Consider the following 10,804-nt stretch of genomic DNA (forward strand, 5'->3'; position numbering starts at 1 on the left):
GTACTTGTCCTGAATTTAAAAAAAATACTTTTGACTATTTTAGTCATGTTGTAAGCCTTAGGCCATTTTTTTTTTTTTTTTTTTTTTTTTTTTAAACAATGCCTTATGGAATGTTTAGGAAAACGCCACCCTGCAGTCATTTTTATAAAACATGTACTGCCTCTCCACTGTAAAAAAATAGACCACTTGATATTTCACAATTTTAATTCAAGTACAAAGGCACATTTGGAACATCCAGAAAGGAAGCTTTACATGTGGCTTCACACAAGAAAACAAACATTTCAGAGAACAAGTTACTCCAACCAAGCATTGTTGCCTTGACGCACGGCTCAGTACAAAATGCTCATCATGCTGTCAGTGGTAGTCAGTGCACACCCAGTGAGTGAGTGACAGACAGAGAGGAGACAAACACACACACCAAGTGGAAGAAGAAAAACATACTCTCCCTATTGTTGACGCTTTGCCCTCCGAGCGCCGTTGCGTCTGCACCTCTCCTTGGGGAAGGCTACCGCGAAAAAAGACTCGTAACAGGCCTCCACATCCATGTTAACGTGCACGACTTTGACACTCACCTCAAAAGCCGAGAAGCTGTTCATCTTGGAGCAGTCCTTCCTCTTTTTCCATCACATCGATGGCCTTATGAGCCCTGTGACAAGAAAAAAAAAAAAAAATTGTCATTGTGTGCCATATGCTTCTATATTTGCCATGCGTTTTGTTATCTTTGTTCAGCCTTGCATTTGGCTCCTCTTCCACTAGAGGAGCTAAACAAGCCCATAAACGCACAGTATTACTTTTGGGACTGCCACATTCATACTTCTGACCCTGTTGTGGTTCTCCCAGGTGACTCTCGTACCTACCGGCTTCTGCACCCTGCTGCTGCAACTGCAACAGAGGATATACTGTCGTTGGAAGTTAGGAGCTCATTTCATTGCCCGTTACCCCCATCCGGCTCATCGTCCAGCCTGCAAAATGTGCAATTAGTTGTGTGCTGCCCACAGTTCCCGATTACCCTCGCCCGGCCGGTCTTGCCGCCTCTTGGGCCGTCTTATTCCACGACTGCCCTGTAACACACCCAGCAAGTAATCGAGGGAAGATAATGAGGGGAAAAACATGAACCATACAACAACAACAAAAAAAAAAGTACACAGAGACCTGACTATCATGGCCGAAGATCTGATGAAGGTTCAAGTCGACTGACGGCCGATCGGGCGGGACGGGCACAGCATGCTGGTGATCTCCACTCGTGCGAAGGGCTCAACATTCGCGACCATCACTACGGCAAACGTCGAGGGCGGCGCGGGCAAAAGCGCTTCCAGCAGTCGTAGGCAAAAAAAAAAAAAAAAATGGAGTCATGCCCCTTGCATATCAAATTGTGCTTTGTCACCTCTGCCCAGCTCCTCGTCCCCCCCTACAAATCTGCTTTGGTGCATTTGTAGTCTTGCTCTCATTGCCTTTGGTGTCACCCGTCTCAAGCGGCTTCTTCACACTGCAATAAAAACAACAAAAACCAAACTGGAGTTGTGCATTCATTTCATTTCCATATCTGTCGGTGTCATTCCCCTCATCCGGTGGATCTTGGTGCCTCTCGCCCATCCCGCTCCGCCTTGCAACACAAAACATGGGCAACGAGTACGTTTGCAGCTTAGACGTTCATTCGAGTAGAGCGCAATGGTTCAACCAAAACACTTTTTGTGACCTTGTCCAGCCTTTCCTGTCACACCTACAAAACCAGCACGATTTTCAAATTTGCATTTGTCGTCGTTTGACACAAGTACAATGCTCACAAAAACAACACGAGACTCCATTTCATGAATCAAATGGCTGCAGGTGGACTCCTTCAGAGAAGCGCTTCTTCCTCACGACCGGCTCCCGTCAAGCGACACTGCACAAATTAGTTCCTTGATGCCTACATTTGTCTGAAGAAGAAAAAAAAAAAAAAAGTTGACTTACCTTTCCTCCCACTCAGTTTGAGCGACCGTTCAGTGTGGACTGTGAGCATGTCACTTCAGCTCACTTGTGGAATTCACAAAACTGTTGAGGCACAGATGAACATTGCACATTTGGACAGTCCGGCCCTTTCAATTGGACCAAGACAAAAAAAGAAATCAGTTTAGACAAGATGGAATCAACGTGTACACAGTTCCATCCATAAATGTCAAACAAGCTGAAACTTTACACCAAATTATTTTCACCTGGTCTGAGGTCCTCCTGCTTGCTTTGTATTGAAGGATCCTCCATTCGTTTTTAGTTCTACAAAAAAATCAACAGAAATTACGTTTATAACTGAACATGAACATTTTGTAATAATTAGATACTAAATAGTCTGGAAGTTTTCCAAGGAAATGCGTGCGAGTGTTCAAAGCCGTCGAGGTACAGCATCGGAATTACGCCAATGTGGTTGACTGCAGCAAATTAGCATCAAAGCGAATCTGTGAAATATCTTCAAAGATACAGGTACACAAGATGACATACATATTTTCATTTTAGCACAACTTACCTCAAATTGGACAGATAATCCAAGTTTGCAGTCCAAAAATTGGTGGAGTAGCGTGAGGCTATCTTAGCCATCCAAATCAGATGAAGTATCCCCCCCGACCGGAAACCAGAGAAACGAATGCTTGCAAAATGTTACTATGTGTGCTTTTTTTTTTTTTTTTTTTTTTTTTTTTTAAACCGGCAGTGGAGGAATACAGTCGCGTTTGACGATTTGAAGCAGAAAGGGTTGAAATGAAATTTGTGACAATCGGCGTCATGGGTTAGATCATGTGTCCTCAAGAGCCCCTATCCTGCCTGTTTTCAATCTTTCCCGACCTGAACACACTTGATACAAATGATCACAATAGTTATCAGGCTTGTGCAAAGCTTGGTGATGAGTGCATCATTTACAATCAGGTGTGTTGCAGGCAGGGAGAGATTGAAAACAAGCTGGAGAGAGGCTCTTGAGGACCCGACTTGAGCAGCCCTGGGTTAGACAAAACCACATTCACAAGTTCGCAAAACACAAAGAAAGCACACTGCACATTGGTGAATAACCTGCCACATTAATACAACAAAAACAAATAAAACTACCTCAGATTGGGTGAGGGGACCCAAAAAATACATTAGACCCTGACAGTAAACTGTAAGACCAGGACATTAGAAAAACTCAGAAAAAAATAGTTACATACCACCTGAAATAAAATACACCATATTCAATAAACACCAAGCATTTATCAAACAAAAAAACTTTACAGTTCAATCGCCAAGTACAAAGCTATTAGGAGTAGTTAAAAAAAATAAAGAGCTGGCCAGCATTAAACAAACAAAGCAAAATAATTTGGAAAACAGAGCACAATGTGCTAAATCAAGCAAAGGGATGTGAATTGTGACATGCTGTGCTCAAACCTCAAAACGCTGCTGCGGACCTCGTGTGCAAGTCCTGCAACAAGCAAAATGTTGTGAGAATCGGTACAAACAAACATTTGGTCTCACGGGCGCCATCTTGCCGCCACTGTGCACTGTACGCGATGATTGCCGTCGTGCACACCTGTCGCCAACTGACCTGCAGGCCTCACGTCACGTGCGCCAATCCAAGCCAATCTTTACCTTCTGCTTGTTCAACGGCGCTGCTAAATCAAGCCAAGAAGTGAATCGTGCTGTTGCGTCCCTCAAGTGTGCAAATCCTGCAACAAACAAAATGTAATTGGCCAAAAAAAAACAAAAAAACATTTGCTCGTGCGCTCACTTGCCTGAGAAAACGCCAAGTGGTCGGTCGCCATCTTGCCGCACCTGTGCACTGCACTCGACCCTTCTGCACACCTGTTCCAAGTCACCGGCAGGCACGTGACGTGTGCCAATCCAAGCCGGTCTTCTTCTTCGTTTGTTGATCGGCACTTTGCACACTAGCGCCACGCGGTGACCAGTCATGGTGAGGCTTTGGCTCACTGGGGACATTTTTGCTTCAATTTCACGCCACAAAAAAATTAAATGAATTACACGTCATAAAGTTCGGGACCCTGGCTATCATTACACAACACTACATCGTCTTCAGGCGGCACATTGTCGCTATCTCCTGGTTAGTAGTAGAAATGCTGTCGGTGGCAACTTTAGTTAATTCTTTAGTTGAAGTACAAACAATGTGTTAGCGCAAACTACTTCTAGTAATCCCACAACGGACAAAGTAAATGCATATCATTTGTTACGTTTGCAGGATACATGATGTGGTGGAACTACCTTGGCTAAGTTTGTCTCCTTCGACTACCCGTAGTAGAAAGATGGCGGCGAGACATGGCGGTCTCCTGTAGGTTTTGTAATATAATTAGAGATTACTTCACCTACGATTATAGAAAAAAAAATTACATTGATGTGATGTAACATATTTTTTTGCACATGTCTGAAATTAATATTGGGTTTTCAAAATTAATGAACTTTGAAAAATCGAAACAACACTGTCACTTTAAAATGTTAAGAATGTTTTTGATACACTGTGTCAAACAAACAAACCCAACCCTTTCTTTTTGTTTTGCTCACAATTTGTGCACATTGGTTTGCAAATACAATAGGCCTGTAACATACATACATCCGCCCCACATTTTGTCCAGGCCAGTTTCATGAGTTAATTTTTAAAGATAAATCTGATGAACCACAATTCAAAAGCAATGTCTGATGGAGAATTATAGTAAACATCGCCCTCTCCTGGTCAGTATGAGAAATGCTGTCGGTGTCAACTTCCGGAAATGTAAAACAAATACATATGCCGTATTTCGATTTGTGACTCGTGCTATACGGTTTTCTATTTTATTCGAAGATTTAAATTTTGAAAATCAAACAGTTTTTGGAGGTTTCCTTACTCGTTCCAGACAACTTATAAAATCAAGCCGTATTTCAATTTTGATGTTTCTATTTTATAATGAAATTAAGTCGATTTTTAATATCTGCTTCCAAACATATCCAATGGCCAAATGAGACACGGACCTGCCGTGTTGTTTTATAAAAGTAAAAAATAAACTAAAACCATAACGGAATGAAAGAGCCCTGACGTCACCCTGAAACGTCATAACTATTCGGCTGCCAAATACAGTAAACCATATTTAGATGTAATGGCATTCAAAGAGCCTATTACTGAAAAAAACCCACAACATTTATATGCTCTATAAATTTTACTAGACTCTGAATTTTAAAATTGACCGTTTTGGTGATGCCGGCATCGGCGTGACATCAATCTATCTTAAATTTAATAAAATTGTAAAGTCCAACAAATTGATTAGTTTTCAACAATAACTTCTATTAGACAAGTTAAATGAAGGCCCGAGTTCGGACAGACACACATGGACCACAAAATGCAAACAACAAGGTCAACATTTTATTTCAAGAGCATATCTTACAAATTGGCTTCTTGTCAAAAACACAAAAATCCAAATATCATTTCATTTTATTGGTTGGGATTGGATTTTCCTTTTTCCCCCCTCCATCAAAACGTTTACATGGATGCGATTGAGAAACATGATTGGCCATTTTAAATGTTTTTTTTTTTTTTATGTTGTGCCCCAACAATTAGGAACAAATAGAAAAACAACAATGACAGTATGAAAAATATTAGAGAGCTACATGTCAAAGATTGAGGAAGGTGAGAACGCACTAACGTAACTTGAAAAAAAAAAGCGGGGAGTTTCTAAGTTGGGGAAAAGTCCAAATAGAAAGGAAAATATCTTCATGGCAGGAAGGCGTTTGTTTGAGACAGAGCTCTTTTGCTTCTGTTTTTTTCCATACTTTCATTTATTTTTTGTTTTTGTCAAGCAATACATGAGACTAAAACTCAGCGGTTAAAAAAAAATAAAATAACGAGGTACATTCAAAGCTTTGGCTATCAATGAGAAAAAAAACAACCGAATTGAAGTAAGGCTATATTCACGCTGCAGGTCAATTCATTTCCCCCCCATGTTTTACATGATTTTTTTTTTCGTGCAATGCAAAGAATGTGTTTTGTTTTTTCTTCAAATCCATGTAGGGAATATTAATTTAAAAAAATCAGATTTGTATCCGATGCGACAAGATTGAGGAGCAATCGGCTCAATTCCACAAAACATTTTTGACCTACTCCCGCCAAGCTCTTCTGTAAATCACGCGTCCAATTTCTGGTGGGAGCTGTTAGCATATAAAGCGAGGAGCAAGGAAGTTTAAAATGGAGAAATAAAGTTGAACCCCGAAACATGGGACCATATTTACTTCCGAAACACTGCGCCGCTTGACGGCGTGGTTTGTGCGCATGCATGCCACTTCACAGATGTATTCCGTTCACATTACAAGGTGCGTTTGTTTTTGGAATGCGTGACAACTACAAAAAGATTAGATTTGACAAAAAATAAAAAAATCCAAATTGGGCCCTGCATTGTGAACGTAGGAGAAGATGGCCATTAAATGGACTATCAGGCATTACATCATGTTATCCACCAGACTAGAAAAACTATGGAGAAAGAAAAAGCACAAAAACATTTAACACAGCATGATTTTTTTTTTTTTTCTAAAATGAGGAATTTAACAAAATACGCAGTGAAGTATTACACAGTAGGCGTGTTCGCAGTGAGCTGAAAATCATTATTTTCCCCAAGTGTGAACACCAACCTTTTACAGTCATTAGAAGGGTCAAAGTAAGACGTGCCGGTGGGGGGAATTTTTTTCAGTTTTTTTTTTGTTTTAGTTTTTAAAAATCACTGCTAACAAATGAGTTAGCATGGACTCCTGGGGTGTAAAAAAAAAATTTTTTATTTAAAGTCAAACATTACATACTTCTACGCATGAATTGTTTTCTTTATCACTATTCTATTTCCTCCAGATTGCCAGGGAGACGAGGCGCCTGAACAGAGCGGTGTCACGCTAAAAACTAGACTCTTATGCGAGAGCTAAATTGGAGCAATAAAAAGTCTTAAAAAAAACAAACAAACAAACAAATGAAAAAAAAAAAAAAAAAAAAGTAAAAGAGTTTCTAGTAAGACATGAAAAAGAAATGAGAATTAGTCGGCAGAAGGATATCTAACTTACCAGACTACATTGTTGCCTATAAGTGTAACACCTTGATGGATTGTTCATCAAGTGCGCATTTGGACACTTATGATGTCACTCCTGGGGATTGCCCCCCTCCGCGGCAGCGGCCTGTTCTTCCCGCTGCTGGGCGGGGGCGTCGTCCTCACGCTCTTCCGCCTCCTGTTCTTCGCGCTCCTCCCCGGCGTTGTCAGAATGGTTCCAGGGGGTGTTCTCCGGCGGAGCCTCGCTTTGGACTTCATTCTTGTTGCCCGAGTTCTTGGGGCGCCCCCTTTTGCGCGGCGTGCCGTCCTGACCTGTCGTTGACCGAGGGGGTGCGGGGGGGCGGGGCGAGGCGGGGTTGCGCAGATGGGCGCCTCGTTTGGATTCGGACTTGCGCGGTCGACCTGGTGTGCGCCGGGGAGGCGCGGGGGCTCCCTCCGGAGGATCCACCAGAGGATACTTCCTGGGCCTCCCGAGGGGCTTCCACACTTTGGGCTTAGCGGGCTCATCGCGGGAGCCGGAGGGGTGTTTCCTGGGACGGCCTCTTTTACGCGGCGGTCCGTCGTACGAGGCAGCGGGACGTTTTACGGCGTCCGACTTGCGCGGACGACCTCGACCCCGTCGACCGGCTGGTGCTGCCCCCGCAGCAATAGGATGTTTCCTGGGTCTCCCAAGGGGCTTCCACACTCTGTTTTTGGAGTCTTCCGAGGGCGGAAGAGGGTACTTCCTGGGACGGCCCCTCCCCGAAGATACTTTCTTGGGTCTCCCGCGCTTCCCAGTTTTTCCGGGGAGGCGTATAACCAGCCTGGAAGGCGGGATCTGCTTTCTGCGGGGCCGACCCGCTTGGAAGAGCGCTAAAGACATGCTGGGCGGTTTCTTGTTGACGGAGCCTTTTGGTCGGCCCCGCCCTCTTTTGGGGCCGTCTGCGGAAGGCGGCGGGCGCCGCTCGGCGCTACTCTTCCTCGGTCTTCCCCTGCCCCGTGGGGTGGCGATGCCGTTGGGCGAGTTGTTGTCATCGCCACCTAGCTCAACACGAGGCGCCTTTTTGTCCGGGCCATCGGTCTGCCCCGCTCCGTCGCTTTCGTCTTCACTCGTGACGTTCTCGGCCTTTCGCTTGCCGGATCCTTTGGGGCGCCCCCTCCCCCTTTTCGGCGTGTCTGAGCTGTTGTCGTCAGGCGCCTTTTCCACCGTACGCTTGCTGCCGGAGCCCTTTGGCCGGCCCCTCTTCTTGGGCACATAATCTTCGCCACTGCTCATGTTCTCGAAGCCCAGCGCAGGGCTGCTGTTCGCGATGCCTGAAACAATCTCCATGAGGTTTGCGTCGGGAACGCTGATCTGTGGATTCTTGGAACCTTTGGGTCTTCCCCTGCCCCTTTTCACCAAAACGCTGTCAGAAACGTCCTCGCTGGACTCCTGTTGGCTCGGAACGTTGCCTTGCTCTGCAACCACTGTCGGGTCTTCTTCCATGCCGTTCGCACGGGACGTTTCAGTTAAATTGCCATCTGTGAAGTATAAAGCCAAACATCGGCATCTCTTGATGATTACAGTGAAGTAAATATAATTACAGAGCCCTACCATGAATCGTCGAATCGTTTTACATCAAGAACTGTGTTTACGTTCATTTCCTTTGACAAAATGAACATTTTCCAAAGAGAATCACTTATTTTCACATTATCTGAAAAGAAAAATACAGCTATTATTTCGGTGGAAGTTGATGCCAGTTAATGCTCGGACAGGAACTTGTTTCAAAGCTGGTTTTGGTATCAAACTTTAGACAACAAATTAAAAAAAGAGGGTGTGGGAATAGCAATAGGCTAGGTAAAAATATACTTTTAAAATGTATGTCGTTATAGATTCTGAGTCATCGAGATCACTGTAATACAAAAAGGTTGATACAATGTACCAAAACTCACAATGAATGGTGCTGCCCTCTGCTGGTCAGTATGCGTGATGCAAGACGAGGTGAGGCACTATTGGCTCCATTTTTTTAAATAGTTTATCAGTAAAAATTAAAAGAAATACAAAAAAAAATCGCATTTTGCAAGTAATTAACAAAAATCCATATACTAATTATATATTAATTTAAATATATTCAGTCATGAACAATTACTGACTGTAGCCCTTTAATAACTTTATTTTTGCCATAAAGTATACTTACTAATCAGTTGCCAATATCCTTATTAATGCATTTATTTTTAAAACTCTACTTCAGTGCTGAAAATACACACTCTCGCCAAATATTTAAATAATTTATGAGCACAATAAATGCATTTTTTAAACAAATGTATAAACGTCACGTTTAATAGAGGGACTTGGTCATAAAAAATGTTTTGTTTTCACTATTTTTTTTTATCATTTATGCCGCCAGCAAAACTGCACAATTGCTGGCACATTTATATAATTAACTGCCCGAAAAAAAAGCAAAAATACTACGATAAAAATTTCCTGAGGTGTAAAATACGCAAAATCAAGCGGAAAAGTCGTTTTGGTAAATTGGTGCAGTCGTTGTTGCTTGAGAGGGTGTGTTTACGAGGGTCCGGCTAATTCCTGGACATCACTCTTAAAATGGCGGGAAGGCGTAGCGACATTCAAGTGTTTCCCCAAACTACTGATTATCCTTCACAGTAATAACACCGCGCGCCGCATAATATCTACTTTCGCCACGCGCTCGGAATATTCAACGCACGAAACTAAAAAAATCGCCCGAGTCTGCGCAATTTTTCGCCGTGAAATCCCACCATGCACGCCCATCATTTTACTGCAAACAATCAGAATGCTTTATGGAACGGGTTGTTTTCCAGGTGATAGCCGGTTTCAAAATCGACCGCGGCGCCGAGGCGAGCAGTGAAGCTAACAAACGTTGCCGTTTAAAATATCACATTCGACCAACCGTCGGTCGTCTTACCTTTAAAGGGTCCCCGAGATGCCTTTGAATTGATTTGGCACAAAACAACGTATTAAAATGTCGTCGGAGAAGCACCCCCAAAATGCGCCAAATATTATCGCTGTGACGGCGGTAATAAATTTGCTGTCGCTTCCGGCGGTCCGTGCATTGTAATCCATCCCGGTAGGAGCGACATGTTGCGTCACTTTCGTTCCTACATCATTTTTTTCCTAATTAAACGAAAACGAACATTTAACAGTTCAGGGTAATACATCAAATTCTTTCAAATTTGTTTATTTTTAATTGTTGATTTTAATATTTTTGAAGTAAAAAAGTACTGGCACATCGAGGAAAAAAAACAACAAATAAGCATAACGACAAGCGAAGACAATGCGACGTTTTTCTGTACTCTTGTGATTAAATAAATTCCGTGTAAAATTCAAGTATAATTTTCCACTTCCTAGAATATTAGTGACGTGAAAATGTATTCATACAGAACGTTCTTGATCGCGCACACGTGTTATTTCATTAACAAAAGAAAATATAACCGTTCCCAATTTAAAGCGTACGCGTGCATCCATTAAGCACACGTAAATAATGTATACATTTAAATTTAAAACATATTTTGATAGTATTAGTAGCATTAGTGTGTTTGAGTACATGAAATAAAATATACTGTATATATATACATATATATATATATATATATATATATATATATATATATTGTTTATATATACACACTGTATATATATATTATATATATATATTTGTATACACACACGTACGTACGTGTGTATACACATACTTGTATATATACACACAGATATATACATTTACATACTATATTGTAAATTATATGTACACATACACACACAAAAGCAAATTCAAATACCATATTAGTTATACATCTTTGGTGTA

At 42.1% G+C, this 10,804-nt stretch overlaps 1 protein-coding gene and 1 long non-coding RNA gene across 15 annotated transcripts; both read right to left on the reverse strand.

Annotated features, from left to right (window-relative positions):
• Positions 1–186: 186 nt before the first annotated feature.
• Positions 187–3,925, reverse strand: LOC147132137 (uncharacterized). Of its 13 annotated transcripts, XR_015082280.1 has the most exons (8): positions 3,729–3,925; positions 3,527–3,662; positions 2,193–3,418; positions 1,951–2,075; positions 1,385–1,486; positions 858–1,309; positions 573–646; positions 187–505 (listed from the first exon to the last, which is right to left on the reverse strand). It is a non-coding gene; the product is annotated as an uncharacterized LOC147132137 (long non-coding RNA). The 13 variants fall into 13 exon arrangements; XR_015082279.1 differs by having other exon boundaries at positions 858–2,031; positions 2,193–2,250; positions 2,498–3,418; XR_015082273.1 differs by having other exon boundaries at positions 858–2,075; positions 2,193–2,250; positions 2,498–3,418.
• Positions 3,926–5,319: 1,394 nt separating this feature from the next.
• Positions 5,320–10,073, reverse strand: LOC147132138 (uncharacterized). 2 transcript variants are annotated; one of them, XM_086015313.1, is made up of 3 exons: positions 9,905–10,070; positions 8,575–8,674; positions 5,320–8,501 (listed from the first exon to the last, which is right to left on the reverse strand). In XM_086015313.1, exon 3 carries the CDS (start codon positions 8,464–8,466, stop codon positions 7,093–7,095), a length of 1,374 nt encoding a protein of 457 aa, XP_085871439.1. In that variant the 5' UTR covers positions 8,467–8,501; positions 8,575–8,674; positions 9,905–10,070; the 3' UTR covers positions 5,320–7,092. The 2 variants fall into 2 exon arrangements, with proteins under 2 accessions (XP_085871439.1, XP_085871438.1); XM_086015312.1 differs by lacking the exon at positions 8,575–8,674 and having other exon boundaries at positions 9,905–10,073.
• Positions 10,074–10,804: the final 731 nt, after the last annotated feature.

This window comes from Filicampus tigris, chromosome 18 (assembly GCF_054856515.1).
Source record: "Filicampus tigris isolate MCC_2025a chromosome 18, RoL_Ftig_1.0, whole genome shotgun sequence".
Lineage (NCBI taxonomy): Eukaryota > Metazoa > Chordata > Actinopteri > Syngnathiformes > Syngnathidae > Filicampus > Filicampus tigris.